The sequence below is a fragment of the Mustela nivalis genome (genome assembly GCF_964662115.1).
Source record: "Mustela nivalis genome assembly, chromosome: 3".
Taxonomy (NCBI): domain Eukaryota; kingdom Metazoa; phylum Chordata; class Mammalia; order Carnivora; family Mustelidae; genus Mustela; species Mustela nivalis.
This window is the reverse complement of record NC_139022.1, coordinates 161388962-161406958: the sequence shown is the minus strand read 5'-3', so window position 1 is coordinate 161406958 and position 17997 is coordinate 161388962. Positions and strand designations below refer to the sequence as shown.

At 37.7% G+C, this 17997-nt stretch overlaps 1 protein-coding gene across 2 annotated transcripts in view; it reads right to left on the bottom strand.

Moving 5' to 3' along the window:
• Positions 1 to 10808: 10808 nt before the first annotated feature.
• The window catches only part of LOC309860869 (cadherin-10), a 175001-nt gene continuing 167812 nt past the window's right edge, over positions 10809 to 17997 (bottom strand). For both annotated transcript variants that reach the window (XM_082723309.1, XM_082723310.1), the window contains exons 11-12: positions 14509 to 14760; positions 10809 to 11883 (exon numbers count right to left, since the gene is read on the bottom strand). In XM_082723309.1, the coding sequence (XP_082579435.1) occupies positions 11393 to 11883; positions 14509 to 14760 (743 nt within the window). In that variant the 3' untranslated portion in view covers positions 10809 to 11392. The remainder of the gene's footprint in view (positions 11884 to 14508; positions 14761 to 17997) is intronic.

Genomic DNA, 17997 nt, shown 5'->3' with positions numbered 1-17997 from the left:
CAGCCCCGCCCATGAGCCACAAGTGTATGCAAGTTCCTGCTATGACTCTCCGAACTACCTGTGATAAACATTTTTTTTTTCTCTCTCCAGGGTCTTCCCCTCATGTGCCTCCTGTATAGGGCCCCCAAGAAGCTCAACAAGACCTGATTCCTTTGATCTGAGTTGACCAACCTGGTCTTAGCCCAGGAACCACAAAGCACTTCCTTTGTGGACCCAACTAAAAGCAGGTATCTAGGATCCTGCCCCACTCCTTCTGCCTATACCCTGTCTTGACCTTTTATGGCCCCTCAAGGCAGGCTGTGTACCTCCTCCAGAACCCATGAATTAAACTTCTTTATTTCACTCTCCCTTGTTGTACCTTGACTGGACCCTTCAAGACTTCAAGACTTTACTTAACAAATGTTATTTAGTTTACAAAGTTACAATAATTGGCTTCACCAACAGAACTGGATAGATGGAGTCACAATTGGGACAGACCTTGGTGGGGGGTGGAGGGGCATGTCTTTTAACTGCAAATGATTCTTTTTTTTTTTTTTTTAATTTTTTTTAAAGATTTTATTTATTTATTTGACAGAGAAAGGTCACAAACAGGCAGAGAGGCAGGAAGAGAGAGAGAGGGAAGCAGGCTTCCTGCTGAGCAGAGAGCCCAATGCAGGACTCACGATCCCAGGACCCTGAGATCATGACCTGAGCCGAAGGCAGAGGCTTAACCCACTGAGCCACCCAGGTACCTGCAAATGATTCTAATGGCTGAATACAAATGGCTGAAGCACCTAGCCCCAGCTCCCCCTAAGGCTTTCTGGGAATTAAAAAGCTTCTTACTAAACCGAATATGCCTATGGAAGAACTGAGCACTCCTCTGTGCCACAGCAGAGCAATGTGCCAACACTCTGGTTCTACCTTCTTAAGGCCTAAAGGCTAGTCCTCAAGAATCTGTTGCCATGACACTAGGACCCCAATCCCAGTGAGGTAAACAGGGGCGCCCTGGAGAGGAAATCAGCCGAGTATGAGTCAAACCAGTATCTTGAGACATTCCACTCCATCTCTGAGCAACACAAAAGTTACAGCAGAGAGGATAGGCCATTGCCCCGCGTAAGATCAAAGGACCAGCCACTGAGGTCCGCTGACTTCAAGGGACTCATTCAGCTCAGGCCTCTGATTCCTTTCCCTGTAAGACATCAGCTCACAATCAAGCTGTGCACTAGGCACGGCACACATTAGGTCCCTTTACTGTTCAGAGGCATCAAGTTCCACACTTGTCCAGTCTACGTAAGGCTACTTCTGCTCTTATATGCAAATCAGTGTCTTACCATTGGAGAGAAGTTCAACAAACTCCCTTGAAGATGGTCCAGTGAGTCACTCAGCTCTAGGCCCTTGGGGCCACAGGTGACATCTCATGGAGATCCGTGTGATTCCATCTGGCTGCCCATGGGGTTTGGGATCCAACGCCTGCCCCAGAAAGCAACCAGGTACCTGCCACTCAAGCAGCGAAGTATGAGAGCTCCCTGGACTCTAAGAGGCAGAGCACTCTCAGCCTCATGGCTCATACTGCTTCACACAAGTCCCCATTCTGCCTTGACAGTCTTAGCCTGGCAACTGAGGTCTCACTGTTCAAAGGGGATGAGGTACCTTCAGGAAAGGGAGAAATTGGATATCAAGGGCCTTTCTAGATAATGGGACAATGTAGCATCCCCCATGCTCAGGCTCCTGCCCACTGACATTAAGGTGCATCTATGTTACCCTCAGAAAGGGCCCCACTGGCAGTCAGGAGGACTCCTGGGGACCAACTGACTGACATGGAAGAGGAGTCAGTATTCTTCAACAATGGCAGCACCACCATTGTCCACAGTGCAGCATGCTGGGAGGGTGCATCATTTCATCCTGCTAGTGGCATATCCCTAGGCCTCCTCTCCTGCCTGGGTCCATCTGATAGATCAGTGGCAGTGGGCTTGGCTCTATAACAGGCCATAAAAATAAAGCTGCAAAGGGCAGGCATTTTTATTGATTCCTGGGTGGTAGCCAATGGGCTCACAGTTTGGTCTGGATGATGACAAAATAATGTCATGATTCAAGGAAAGTCTCTCTTGGGTGTCTCCATTTTCAAAGAGATAACCAACTCACGTATGTTGACTATGATCACTCCTGTGATCAACAAACACCAGAAGCACATTATGTTAACATTGCAGACTCCTTATTCAAATTGCATGCCTGTTCAAGGCCCCACAGGAGCCACTGCCTAGAGTATCAGTCACAACTCCAGATACACAACAATCCTTACCCCCAGGCCCCACCCCAAGATGCCATTCTCTATTAGCAGACCCATTTTGCATCAGGTAATGTGGGAGTAACAGCACTCACTGACTGGGCATACAGGGGTATATCACCTCCTCACGCTGGTTCTAGCCAAAGTAGTGAAATGATCCCCCTTTTTGGTCCCAAATAAAATTCTAGAAGGCACCCAGGTAGGGACACGGGCCCCTAGGCAACAGATCTTATGCTACAAGGCTTACTGATTTTATTGGACCACTGCACCCTCCAGTGGAACGAGTAGGTATGCAGCTGCGATCATTTATACTTCGCTGGGATTCCTGGGACAGCATCCTCCAGAAACGCTGCTTCCCATCATGTAAACTCTTTCTTAATCAGATATGTGCTCTTCTGTTTAGGCCCACTAGATGCTACACATCCAGGTTAAAGTTCTTACTTCCTCTCCAAGTTGTTCCATCGTGGGCTGTAGAATAGGGCATCTCATGGCATTTCCATCTAGCTTACCAGCCCCAAACAGCTGGATTTACAGAGAGGCATAACAGTCTACTCCAAGATATGCTCCTTAAGTTTTAAACAATAAATGTCCCCCAAATGGAGAGATATTTTATCCCAAGCTTTAACACAGATCTGGTCCTCAGATTTTCCAATGCCCCACACCAACTACCAGTCTCCCAGTACATACAGGGAACCTTAACGTCTTTGACATTAGAACGGACATCCTCTTACCGAAAAATGCTCCCTTCACCATCTTGATTTTTTCCACACACTGGCCACACACTCGAAGATGTGTTGTACATTTCGGCTCTCTTATCAGAGAGTACAGGGGACAAAGCCCCACGAAATTGCTTGGAAAGCATGATCTTACGGACAATTCAGCAGTGAATTTCAGGCCAAATGGGTGTGGTTAAAAACGACCACATTTTCCTGTCATTAGAAAGTTTATTCTCCATAACCCTGCTGAAAGAAACCTTACTATCCTCACGACGTAAGATATCAAGATTGATTATTTTATCTTCACCAATAGTAAACTTGGGTTTAAAAGGACTACCTCAAAAGTTGAGTCACATGTGTCCCCCGCTCCACTATGTAAAAAACATACAACCTTGGGCAATTTTATGTAATTCTCACTTATATTTTTCTAATATGTCAAATGGAGATACTAACTGTAATTACCTCACGGAGTCATTATTGATGATTAAATGTGTTAGTAGATGTTAGACACTTCCAGCAGTTCTTGACATTTTAATTGGCATATATATGTTAGCTATCATCACCATCATCATCATCTTTGTCATCGTAATCATTACTATTACGGTAAATGGGACCAGCCTTACAAATCTATGTACAAGTTTTCCAAGCATACACATTAAAATTACTGTTAATCCCTGACATTTTAAGTACATTTTATGTATTTAATTTACCAGTTAGTACTTAATTTACCATTGTAAAAATGCACCATTGCATTTTAAGTGATTCAGAGACTAGCCTTTCTATTTGTCCTTATTTTTCCTACTTTTCAACAAAATTTCAAAGTGTATACTAGGGGTGCCTGGGTGGCTTAGTCAGTTAAGCTTGCTGCTCAAATGGTAATCCCAGGGTCTTGGGATTGAGCCCTGCATCACATCAGGCTCCTTGCTCAGCAGGGAGCCTGCTTCTCCCTCTGCCCCTCCCCCATCTGGTGCTTGCGCATGCTCTCTCTCTCTCTATCAAATAAATAAGAAATAAAATCTTAAAAAAATAAAAATAAAAATAAAGTCTATTCTGATGAATGTATCAAGATACAAAATTTTTAAAAAAGATTAAAATTAACTGCGTTCGATATTCTGTATTAGTAATGCACTGAGATTTTAGCTTCACAGATAGAGAACCTGAGACATCATGTGATTATCTTTAAATAACTTAAGTTCATCTCTTTGCCAAAAAATAAACTAAAAATTGAATTTCACTTTTTTTCCATTCCTGTCTCAAAAATAAAGTTTATAAAAGAGTGCATCGAGTTTGGGTTTCCTTCCATCCAGTTATCTAAATGCTGTCTGCTCAAGCTATCACTTTTGGGAAGATGATGTAAGAACGTTTCAATATATGGTTGGCATAATTGTGCATAGCTGCTGTCAAGAATTCCTAGGCAGAGACTGTCATCTGAAAAGGTTACTGTGACATTTCTAGAATATGCTTTTTCAAATATGAATGAAACATGTTGCCTTTTTGGTTGAGGGTAGGGAAGGCATGGAACCTGACATTTTCCACAGTGCCAAAATTAGAAAACAAAGTATTAGAATGCCAAGATTAATCAATCACTCAACAAGTATTTGTGTAGTACCTGCTTAGGTGTCCCCTGTACTGTTCAGGACTTGCATTTTGTCAGGTATAAGTGTTTAATCAAATGAAACTGAAAAATCAAGGAGTTGCTTTAACCTAAATTATATAGATCTGCCAAGAGAATGTTCCATGCGTTGGCTACTGAAGTACCTACACACTTTTGAATGAATATTTTCTATGCTCAGAATTATTATAAACATAGAATCAAATTCTGCCTATAATAAAATTTCTTTGAAGAAATAGAAATATGAAATCTATGCAGCTAAGATGTATATATATATATATATATATATCTCAAATCATTACATTGTACGCCTTAATCTTGTACAATGTTATATGTCAATTATATTTCAAGAAAGCTGGAAAAAAATAATAATTTCAAACAAATAACTTGCAATACTAAAGTCTTGCTTTTCTAAAAGAAAAGTATGCCAGAAATAAAATCAACCACTAAGCTTGGCTGTTCTTTACAAAGATGTATTGACATTAACAAAACTATTTAGGAAAGACTTATTTTAGGCTATATTAGTAATAAGGATAGTAGAAATAATTATAAGCTGTAACACAATGGCATGGATTGTACACATTGGTTTAATAAACTCATTTAAAATCCTTTTGACTATGAAAGGAGAGAGGCAAAGATCATGGCAAAAGTCTTAGGAATGCTTCTAAATATTTCACATTGTGTAGGAGGTTTATTCAGATAAATTTGGGAATGAAGTTGCTGTGTGCCATCCTTCCTGTGGAGTTGTAAATGTCATGTTCCAAATTCAGGATAATTCCACAGCTGGAAAAGAGTTTTTGCAAACTGTCTACCAGTTTTCTATTATGCTCTTAGTAATTGTTGATCCTTTCTTATACAAATCCCTTAATTTAATAAAGACTGCTCATTGTGCTACTTTATGCATACTTTAAAATAATCCCATTTATAATAATAGTAGAAAATAGAGTTGAACAAATTATCTTTATTTGCCTTTTATTTTGGTTTTACTCTTACTAATTAGAATTGTGAAAAGTGCTTTTTCCCCCCTCTTCTTTTACTTAGTTGAATTCCATATCTGAAAATGAAATAGCTCATTCAGCATAGAGATAGATACTATATTTGTAGCCTTAAAGAAATAGTGAAATTAGCAGGGGGATTGAATGCAAACTATAGTATGTATAATAAATGTTTCAGTAGACTAAAATTTTTAAAAAGTATATATAATTAGATAGATAGATATAAACTATATATTACATATATTGTTTTGCTGGCTTTGGTTTGGAGTATTATATAAAAAGGTATATATGTGCATACTTTTTTTTTTTTTTTTTTAACCATCAGGGCACTTTGCCTCCAAGCATCTTTACTCATTCTTATCAGTTCTCTAGACTTGTTTCCTTGGTTTTGTTGTGGGTTCCTGACTCAAGGTTGTGTCTAGAGTCCCCACTCAAGTAAGTTTGAAGGCTGACCTCATTGCATATGAGTAACTCTGTATGTTTTTGGCAATTCCAACATGTAAAATTTTCTAAAAGTGATCAAGAAAATAGAGTCTTCTGTTCCACTTCAACATTCTTTTTCATCATAATCTTCCTCAAAACCTTCCCTGATCAACAGGCCCTTTATTTGCCTTTTTCACAGCACTATTAAAGTCCCCCAAATTGTGACACAGACCCCAATGACACCAAAACAAAACCTGAAAAAGTAGTCATCTGTGTTTCTAACACTTATTTTATTTTATGTCAATGCCCACTATCATAATTTTTGGTACTTCACAAATGTTCCAAATACATTTACAATGTAACTTCATTTGAAACAATGTGTTTCCTTTCTCAGATTTGGGTGCCCTTGAATATTTGTCTCTGCTTTCCTAAAGCAATTAGCCAAAATAATCATTGGCTAATTAACATGTATCTTTAAAATGATGGCCCAGTACAGAACCAGTCTGGAAACAAAAAGTTTTCTAGTAAATGATTGAAAAAGTCACTGAGATTCCTCCTACAACTTTAAGAAGTTCACTATCTAAAGAAGGAAGAAATATCAGATGCAAAGAATGTTTATATCTATATACATACATGTAAAATTAAGTATAACGTGTGATAAATCCAAATGGTATGATACTTATTAATCCTTCCAACAAATGTTAATTGAGCACCTAAACGGACATAATTCTGTCTATTGAGCATCGTAATGAATAAAACACAAAATCCATGCTTTCATGAATTTTACATTCTATTTGAGAGAGACAGAAAGTAATCATAGTTAACAAGTAAGTCATAGAACATGTTAAAAACGTAGTAGTGGGGGCGCCTGGGTGGCTCAGTGGGTTAAGCCGCTGCCTTCGGCTCGGGTCATGATCTCAGGGTCCTGGGATTGAGCCCCGCATCGGGCTCTCTGCTCAGCAGGGAGCCTGCTTCTTCCTCTCTCTCTGCCTGCCTCTCTGCCTGCTTGTCATCTCTCTCTGTCAAGTAAATAAATAAAATCTTAAAAAAAAAAAACGTAGTAGTATTAGGGAAAAAACATGTGCAATATAAGCAATAGGACAGTCTACAACTCGCAAGTAGTTTGGATAGGGGAAGACCTCAATTTAAAAATAATATTTAATAAAGATTTTTTTAATTATTATTTGATAAGGAATTTGAAAAAGGTAGGGACACAAGCTGTGGAGGAGAAATCGCCAGTGCAAACTCTTGAAGACAAGAAGGAAGAGAAAAGAGTCAGTGACTGAAGCACAGTCAATAAATGGGAGAAGAGATCGAAGGGCTTTGCAGAGGCTTTAAGGAGATTATAAGAATTTTGCCTTTAACTCTGAGTTAAGATGAGGGAAGAGTAGAGTTTAGAACCAGGGAACAACCAAATGTGAAATTTATTTTGAAAATATTTTGTAGACCTCAGCGCTGACAGGAGAGTCTGAGTGGTGAGAGACCAAGTAGGAAGTTAATTGCTCCTCCTAATTGAGAGTTTGGAGGTTTAGTGCAGAATCATGGTAATGGTGAGAAGTGGTGGAATCCTGTGTATATTTTAAAAATGAAATGAATTCAACTTCTTGAGTGTGGGATTTACAAGAAAAAGTTGGGTCCAGAATGATCGCAAAGTCTTGATCTTGGGCGTAACGTTGTAGTAAAAGGGAAAAGAGAGCCCTTGCAACTAGATGCTACTGTCTTACACTATTTACAACCTGCAGGATAACTCGGTGACCAAGTGGAAGCTCTGAACCACTCCAGGTGAGCCAATACTGCACTCCTTCAAAGTAGTGGGAGAGTCCAGCAGCTGGAGAGAGGACACAAGGAGACCAACAGTTCACTTTATTTCAGACTCAGTAGTAACTGGCTTCACATCCGGCAGATCTGAGTCAAGGAGACTCCTTTGCGGCTACCAGGGAGACTGCCCAGGTGTTGCAGTGCTGCATATGGGTGCCCCCCAGGCTCAAGTTCCTGGGACAAGGGAGCTGCAGCTTTTGGTTAGCGGGTGTCTGGCAACAGATGGTCAGTAGGGGGCGGGGTAATATCTGGTGAAGGCATAATGAAGGGATTACATATAGATACTTGGGTAGATGTATTTGTCACCGAACCGAGATATTCCTAATTCTCAATCGTAAATCTTAGGGGATTTTAAATTTTTTATTTTAGACTATTTTAGACATCTAACTACTCATAATTTATATGCTTAAGTCTACCTATAAATTTCGGGAACTTTTGCATTTGTGTGATAGTATCTACTTGACATATAGAGAGAAACCTTAGCATAAAAGCATTAATTTATCTTTCCATAAACTTTCTTTGATATTTTGTTGAAAATAAAACCAATGAGGATTGATTGACTTAATCACCATTTCTAATGACCAAAGGTTATAAATCATTTTATTTCACTTATCTGAATATTTAAAACATGAAAAAGGATGACAATAATTTTTCTTCTGTGTTTAAAAAAATTAATTACAGTAGAAGTTAGGTATTTCGTTATAAATTCTGGGTGTTTTTATAACTATTTCACAATTTTTTTCATTTTTCACTAAGAATTATTAACATAGATAAAATTTATCCACAATTTTTTATTACATCTCTAGGGTCTAGAACACCCTTTGATTTTTATAATAGGTGCTCAGAATATTTGATGAATGAAGGAATAAATGGATGAATAAATGAAAGACCCACAGTGTTCTGATATAATCAATGACACTTTGTACTTGACACATTGTACTTTATACAATACTGAGAGATATTTTCCACATTTCCAATATTTAAAACATTGGACATAGAATAATCTGTGTATTGGGCATTCTTTGGGAAAACATCATACAAGGGAGATTACTGAGAGAATTTGAACAATGAGAGTCATTGTAGGAGCACTTTTTATTTTCAGGATCTCTGAGAACTTTGACATATGACCTTCATTATAAAAAAATAATAGGATATCTGTAACTAAGGACTGCTTCAGAACTCAGAAAAAAATGATTTCTATACAATATAGTTCCTCTATTGCCAAAGAAACTTGCTAATCAGTCTCCTTCAGGATAATTTTTGGAGACCTGATTTGATACTAGAGATGACTGTCATCATAATTTTTAAATTTATTTAAAGTGGGTGATGAAATAAGTGACAGGGCAAGTTAATATCAGTTTGAAATTATCTGAATGAGGATAATTAAAAATATTCAAATAAGAATTCCAATTACTGATATGCAATATTAATAAAAATAGCTAACACTAGAAATTTTTAAACTAATTTTCAATCAAATGAATATTATATTTTGAATCATAATTAATGTGAAATGTTCATAAGATATACAGTCTTTTAACTTTTCCACTTTTTGTTGATTTTATTTGAATGGATTATCCTAGGTATTGAGGGTTTTCTCTCCCTTCACTTTGTTCCCCCCCCCCCTTTAAACCCCATCCTTTCAACAGTCAGCCTTCTAGTTGTATGAATGGGTTCTTGGAATATAAGAAGTCATACAAGTTGAGTTTTACTATGATTTGATTTGACAGCCCTTCTAATGTGACTAATTTTAACTAGACCACATGCCTTGTTTTTCTTTTGTAAATACATTATCATGCAAACTAAAATGTCTGTAGTCAGAGAAATGTGTTCCTTTCACCCCGTAAGGTGGGGGGCAAAAACACGTCATTCAAGAAGACTGAAATAAGTAATTCTGCATTAAGGATATGTCAATATTGTACTCTCCCTCCAAAATCATAGCATTTTCATTAATTGGAAAGTACAAATCTTTGGTATTGTTTATGATACACTCAGCAGGGAATGTGACTTCCTAGCGCAGGCCCAACAGAATGCTCCATTTATAAATAAATCATGTTTGGAGCTTGAGAAACAAGAGATCAGTTGGTGGCAGTTGGCCTCTGTGAATCTCAGGAACTCCAGTTAATTAACTACCAGTATTTTTTTTTCCTCCTCTATTGAATCATTCATTGACAGAAAAACAGACTTAATTACAAATAAATATGTAATGCGTTTTTGAAAACTTGACATAATCACATTGCTATATCTTAATGGCATATTCAGCATTATTACTGTCATTACTAGGCATTTTCAAAGTCACCATGGGAGGTAAGTATATTTTCCATTAAAGGATTATTTCAGTCTAAAATCTGTCTAAACTATTATTACCTATAACCCTCAGTAGCACAGATGTCATACAAAAATAAGAAAATGTTATATTCTTTCAGTTATTACTTAAGTGAGTAGAAGAAAATGAAATTACTATATTGCTGATGTTTTGGGATAATTAGCATAAAGATGGCCATGTTTTAAATTGGCTTACGGGATAAATTTTAAGTGGTCTATATATGACTATTACTTTTACTAAGGCAATTATTTCACAAGTCAGAACATAACAAAAATTCAGTGGAGAAACAGTTCTTCCTAGATTTTGTTAATTTGGCTAAAGGTCTGCATAGTAATTATAATGATTTTGTGTCCTCACCTGCATTCATTGTCATTTTGTACCAAGACAGTGAGTCCATAAAGAAAAGTTTTCTTCCTAGGGGTGGGACAGCTGGGTGGCTCAGTCAGTTAATCGGCCTTTGGCTTCAGTCATGATCCCAGGGTCCTGGGATTGAGTCCCACATCAGGTTCCTTGCTCACTGAGGAACTTGCTTCTCCCCCTGTCTGCTGTTCCCCCTGTTCATGCTGTCTTTCTCTCTCTCTCTCTCTGACAAATAAATAAATTTTTTTTAAAAATTTCTTTTTTCTTCCTAGGGAAAAAAATGAAGCTGGAGCCAAGGTAGTTGTAAAAACTTGTTTATTTTTTTTTAAAAATAAATACAAAAATATAAATATAAAACATTAGCAGATAGAATTTGATGAAATGAAATTGCACAAATGTTTGTATACCAGGTTGCAAATCACACCTACTAACACCACATGTACTTTTTTTTTTCTTTTTAATTTAATGTACAGAACAGGATATACCTTAAATTGTTTTTCTTCACCTTTTTAAAAGCTTTATTGGCAAGGGCAGGACGTGTATCTAACAGAAGCGGCTTGTTCGTGAGGTTGCTTAAGGGAGAACTATCCTGTTCGTGTTTCTGAAAAATTATCTTTTATTTCTAAGATGGACAACACTGAATTTCCATAGCTTTGGCTCTTGGAAGTGATTAAATAAAATTTCGTATATATTCCATGAGACATCCTACAGGGAAAAAAAAAATTAATGTAATTAATGAACAAATTAAAAAAGGAAATGGGAAAAAATTGTGCTGCGTGGCAGGAAAATTCTCCTGAATATCAAATATTGTGTAGTGGAGACGACGTCTGTCAAGTTACTGCCTCTTCTGGCTGGAGCCGAGCAGACACCGCAGGTCCTCGGTTACGAGTCCTTGTCACTGTCCCCGCCCCCGTACATCTCCGCCAGCTTGTTAAACCGAGGGCCCCACTCGCGGAGGTAGTCGTAGTTTTGGTCTCCGTCCGTCGTGCCCGACTCCAGGGAGCTCAGCGACTCGGCCACGGAATCGTTCCCTTCGTAGGCGTAGGTGGCGAGCGAGTCGTAGGGGGGCGCCGTGGGGTCGAGGTCGTGCTCTTTGAGCCTTTCGTTAATGAAATCCCGGACGTCCGTGTTATCCGGCGCCGTGGGAGTCCTCCGAGGGATAAACAAAGTTTCCGGGATGATGTCTCGCCGGAGCTTCTTGTCCTCGATCGCCGCGGGGTTCCGCAGGGTGCCGATATCAAAGGCCTGCGTGTCCTCCTCGCCGCCGCCCTCGTCGTTATAGCTCACGATGTTGTCTCTGATGTCTTCTTTAGACAAGATCAGAGGCTCCTTTTTTCGCTGTCTTTTCAGGGCTGCAAACAGGACTACTATCACTTGAAAAGGAAAAAAAAAAAAAAAAAAAAGAAAAGAAAAAAGAAAAGGAGATTTATTAGCGGGCCATCTAAAACACTGCATAAATAACCAGCGGAAGGACTGGGGAGGAATTGAAGTGATGGAGGTTTTCCGGGACAGGCGAGGATTTCAGGTTCATGTTGTGCTTCCATCGGTGCTGGTGGGGGAAAGGGCAGAGGCAGCTGGGGGCTTAGCCAGGGTGGGTGGGGTATGCAAGCCGTGTTTCTAATGCATTTTTAAAGCCATCTGGGATAGTTCTCAAAGGCAGTGTGATATTGTGTCTATTTTTCTAAGAACTGTTTGAAGTGAGTTCCTTATTGTACAGACATTATTTATACTTTGCATTGAATGGTGACATAAGGTGTTACATAAAAAATAGACACAAATTGAATTCGGCTTCAAGTAAAACAATTAAGAAGGATGAAAATATGCTCCTATTTTGCACACCCTTGTACAATATTAAAAAGGCAACATGCTTCACAAAATGCAGTCTTGGTTTTGGTTAAATAGCTTTGCTGATGGATGTACACCACTGGTTTAGCCATCTCTGGGGTATTACATAGAAATGTATATCACACATGAGACCAAAAAGAAAGTTACCCAGTCACACGATAGCAAAAAGTAAATTTCAATTTCTACATTGAATTACCTATAGAAAGCATGTAGGAACTTAGCTAGATATATCTCAAACAACAGGAGATCTACAAATAGCAATGTATATCATTCAGAAAGGGCATCTCTTGGACACCTGGGTGGCTCAGTGGGTTAAACCTCTGCCTTCTGCTCAGGTTGAGATCTCAGGTTCTTGGGATCCAGGCCCCCCATCAGGCTCTCTGCTCAGTGGGGAGCCTGCTTCCACCCACCCCCTGCCTGTCTTTCTGCCTACTTGTGATCTCTGTCTGTCAAATGAATAAATAATATCTTTTAAAAAAGAAAAAGAATGGCATTTCCTTACTACTGATACCTAAGAAGGTATCACTAATAGCAACATAATGATTTTACTAATCATGATGATAATAGCATAAAAGACAGGAGAATGTTAAATTGTCTCTGGCTGTATTAATTTTCCACTCTCATTCACTATTTCCAAACATTTTGGACATGATCCCTGAAAAGAATAATTTTCAAGGAAACAGATCTGAATTCAATTAAACAAGAAAAGAGAGGGAAAATATTTTACAGGTATATGTATGATGAAATAGCTATATTTATTTAGCTTCTTTAGAAGAAACATTTAAAAGATATGGGGTTTATTATTATTATGAACTGAATGTGTCCTTTCAAAATTCATGTTAAAACCCAGATCCCCAAAGTGATGATATTTGGAAGTGGTGGGATGCTTAGGGGGTAATTAAGTCAAAGTGTGGAGCTGTCATGAATTGGATTAAGTGGTTTTATGAAAAGAAACAAGAGAGAGGATTGCTGTCTGTCCTATGGGGATACAGCATAGACAGCCACATCGAAACCAGGAAGTAGGCCCCCACCAAATCTGGAATCTGCCAGTGCCTTGATTTTGAACTTTCCAGCCTCCAAAATTATGAGAAATACATTTCTGTGGTTAAAACCATCCAGTCTATGGTATGGTTATAGCGGACTGAACTAAGAAAATTACATTAGTATGGGGAGGGCTCTTAGCTTTTTTCTTTTTTATTAACACAGGACAGTCAGACTACCTGCCTTCAAGCTTCTGTGAAAGGGCAAACAAGGGGAATTTTTAATGCAAAAAAAAAAAAAATTAATAATAATAATGAGGTTTTAATCAACTGGTAAGTATCCTTGACCTGCAAAGTGGTTAAAAAATAAATAGGCCACCTCTAAGACAGAAAAAAAAAATTACATTTATTCTTCAAGTCTTTCAAAAAAATTTGCTTAAATTCATATATTCATGCACACACATAAACTCATAATGTAAAGATTTTAAACCTTAGATTGTTTATTGTCAGCCAAACGATCTTACCCAGTAAAAAATGTTCTAATAATAAGGTTAATGAAACTTACTAAGATTGGCTCCAAAACCCAAGTTCATTTTACTGCTTCTTAAAATGTCAGATACAATGTTTTTTGATTAGGGTCATAGGAATATACACAATAGTTTTAAGATAATGCAACTGGAGAATAAACTTAATCTGATTTTTCATTCCAAAGCAGTTAAAAAGCAATTTGCTCCAGGTTATAAAATCAAGTATTATTGTTTCAGGGAAAGGTGAACCAGGTAAAGGGCTATTTTAACATGATTTCAGTGGAAAAGCTCCGTCCAGCCATCATACCAGTAAAAAGCTGGAAATAAACTTTTCATTTCCTAAAAAACTAGCTCTAAGGGACAGCGAAGTACCTGGCCTTGGTTGAGCTACTCAGAAATTGTGTAACCTTGAAAAAATGTTTTGGATAGCTCTAATTTTCAATCTCGTGATTTCTGAAAGAAAGGCAATAAATATCTGATCAGATAAACTATTTTAATATAAACAACATCCTATCATTCATGTAGGTTTCTCTTCGATGATGGAGTTAATGGGGGAGGAGTTATTTTCATCACAGAATCTCTTATCCACAAATACACTAACGCAAACAGTCCAGGAAATAATCCCGTTTTCTATGAGGTCGCTTACCCAGCAGAATGATGATACAGAGGAGAATGGCGATGAGGGCGCCGGTGCTGAGGCCAGCGGGGAGGAGCAAGGCTTCTGCGCTGCAGGACTGCATGTTGCCTTGGCTGTCGCAGGCGCACACGCGGATGGTCAGCGTGCCGGTGCTGCTCTGAATCGGGTAATCGTTGTCCGAGATCACCACAGGCAAGAGATACGTACTTATTTCGTGTCTATTGAATCCATTTTTTCTGGTTAAGATTCTGGCAGTATTATCTAAAATAAATTTTAACAGATTACAGATGGCTTGGGATCGTCAATTTCTCTCATGCTGATCCCCGTGGCTTGATAGCCAAGTAAAGAGATGTTTATGTCAAATATAAAATGAAGATCGGTTTTCCTGTAACATGCCTACAATGCAACATTTCAAAATACCGATAAGATAAATTAGGTAATTTGAGGAGTCTCAGACTATGTTTATTTATTTGATTTCCAAGTTTTTGGCAGATAATGGTAAGATGGTGAATTTTTATAAGTGAACATTTTATCAGGATAGCAAGGATACTGGCATACTGTTTTTCAGAGTTTTCAGAAAACACAAGCATACCAAGAAAAAAAATCATAGTGAGTATTTTCTATTTATATATGCATATATGTTTATACATACAAACACAGAATATACACATTAACCCAATACTCGTGAAGAAAAATATGAACGAATAAATTTTACGGGTAGTTGGACTTTTAAAATCAATCACACACTCGAAATCCTTCAAGAGTCACAATATATGAACAATGGTGAACAAGTTTGCTTTTTTCTTTATTTCTTTTAAAGATTTTGTTTATTATTTATTTATGTATTTTATTTATTTATTTATTATGTATTTGTTTATTTCAGACAGAGAGAAAGAGAGAGTCTGAACAGGGGAAGGGGCGCAAGGAAAGCGAGAGACAGAATCCCAGGCAGACTCCACACTGAGCACAGACCTGCTGCAGGGCTCGATCCCATGACCCTGAGATCCTGACCTGAACCTAAATCAAGAGTGGGGTGTTCAACCAAGACACCCAGGTTCCCCAGCAAGTTATTTAATGTTTCTGAACTTCTGATTTCTACTCATTAAAACAAATACAATCTATAACCCATCTGGCGACAGATGCGGACTACTAGATAAATGCACAGCAGATGTAAGGATTTAAAAAACTCAAGCATCCTACTAACTAGTATATTGCTACAGATATTTTCTTTATCTGATAACATCCAGTATCCTTCAATGGAGGTTATGCTTTTACTTTTTTTAGTTTTTTGAGGTTGTGCTTTTAACAAAAAAGATTTCACCTAACCATCTATAATCAATATTTTTTAAAAAATCAACATGTACACAGATGATAATTTCCTATTCTGTTTGTCCAATGCACTTAGTCTTCTTTAGCCAATCTGGTAAGCCTGCTCAAAATGTTAATGTAGGGAAAGGAGTGAGTCAGCTAGTTGCTAAATCAAATATGACAGGGGAAAAAAAGGTGAAACTTTCTTGCAGGTAGAGTTGTTGAACATAAAGCAGTAATTTCCTAAACTATTAGTAAGAAGTCATTTCTACTATATCAGTTAACTATGAAGGCTAGGAAAGAAGATTACCAAAATATAAGACGTACATAAGCAAATTTAAAAAATAAATTTAATCCTGGCATTTTGCAAATTTGACTTATCTTCCAAAAAGTATTAGGGCATAATTCTTCTGTTCTCAAATCTACACTAAAATAAATATTTATATGCATATGGGCATATGTTTTTCCCATTTTCTTTTTTTAAGTTTTTATTTAGATTTTAGTTAGCCTACAATGTCATATTAATTTCAGGTGTAGAAGTTAGTAATTTATCACTTCTATTCTACACAACACCTAGTACTCATCATAAGTGCACTCCGTAATCCCCATGACCTACAGGACCTGTTCACCCACCCACCTCCCCTCTGATAACCATCAGTTTGTTCTCAACAGTTAAGAGTTTATTTCTTGGTTTGCCTCTCTCTCTCTTTTTCCCTTTATACCTTTGTGTTGTTTTTTTAAATTCCACAACTGAGTGAAATCATACGGTATTTGTCTTTGTCTGACTGACCTATTTAGCTTAGCATAATACTCTGAAGCTCCCCCCATGTCATATCAAATGGCCAAGATTTCATTCTTTTTTGGTGGCTAAGTATGTATATATGTGTATATATATATATATATACACATATGTATATGGATATATATATATATATGTATATATGTAAATATGTATATGTGTGTGTGTGTGTATGGCACTTCCTCTTTATCCATTCATCAGTTGATGGATACTAGGACTGTTCCCATAATTTGGCTATTGTAGATAATGCTGCTATAAACACTGGGGTGCATATATCCCTTTGAATTAGTACTTTTATGTTCTTTGGGTAAGTAACTAGTAGTGCAATTACTATACCACAGGGTGCTTCCATTTTTAACTTTCTGAGAACCTCCATACTGTTTTCCAGGGTGGGTGCAGCAGTTTGCATCCCCAACAACAGTGCAAGAGGGTTCTCCTTTCTCCACATCATTGTCAACACTCATTCATGATAATAACCCTCAACAAAGTAGGTTTAGAGGAACCATATCTCAATATTATGAAGGCCATACATGAAAAACTCACAACTAATATCATCCTCAATGGGGAAAAACTGAACTCTTTTCCTCCAAGGTCAAGAACAAGACAGGGATGTCACCTCTCATCACTGCTAATTAATAAAATACTGGAAGTCCAAGCCTCAGCAATCAGACAACCAAAAAATAAATAAATAAATAAATAAAAGACATCAGAATCAGCCAGGAAGAAGTAAAGTTTGCACTGTTTCCAGATGGCATGATACCCCATAAAGAAACCTAAATACTCCACCCAAAAACCACTAGAACTGATCATGGAATTTAGTGAAGTTGCAGGATACAAAGTCAATGTAGAGAAATCTACATTTCTATATATCGATAATGAAAATTAAATTAAGGAATCAATTCTCAAAAAACAAAAGATACGTAGGAATAAACCTAACCAAGGGTTAAAAGATCTATACTCTGAAAAGTATAAAACACTGATGAAAGAAACTGAAGATGACACAAGGAAGTGGAAAGACACTCCATGCTCATGGATTGGAAGGACAGATATTGTTAAAATGTCTATACTACCCCAAACAGTCTGCACATTTCATACAATCCCTACCAAAATACCACCAACATTTTCCACAACTAGAACAAACAATTCTAAAATTTGTATGGAACCCCAAATAGCTAAAGCAAACTTGAAAAAGCAAAGCAAAGCTGAATGCAATAGTTCCAGACTTCAGCTTCTAGTACAAAGCTATAGTGATCCAAACAGTACTGGTATAAAAACAGACATATTGATCAACAGAACAGGATAGAAAACCCAGAAGTGAAACTGTAACTATATAGTCAACTAATGTGTAACAAAGTAGTAAAGAATATCCAAGGAGGAGAAGACAGTCTCTT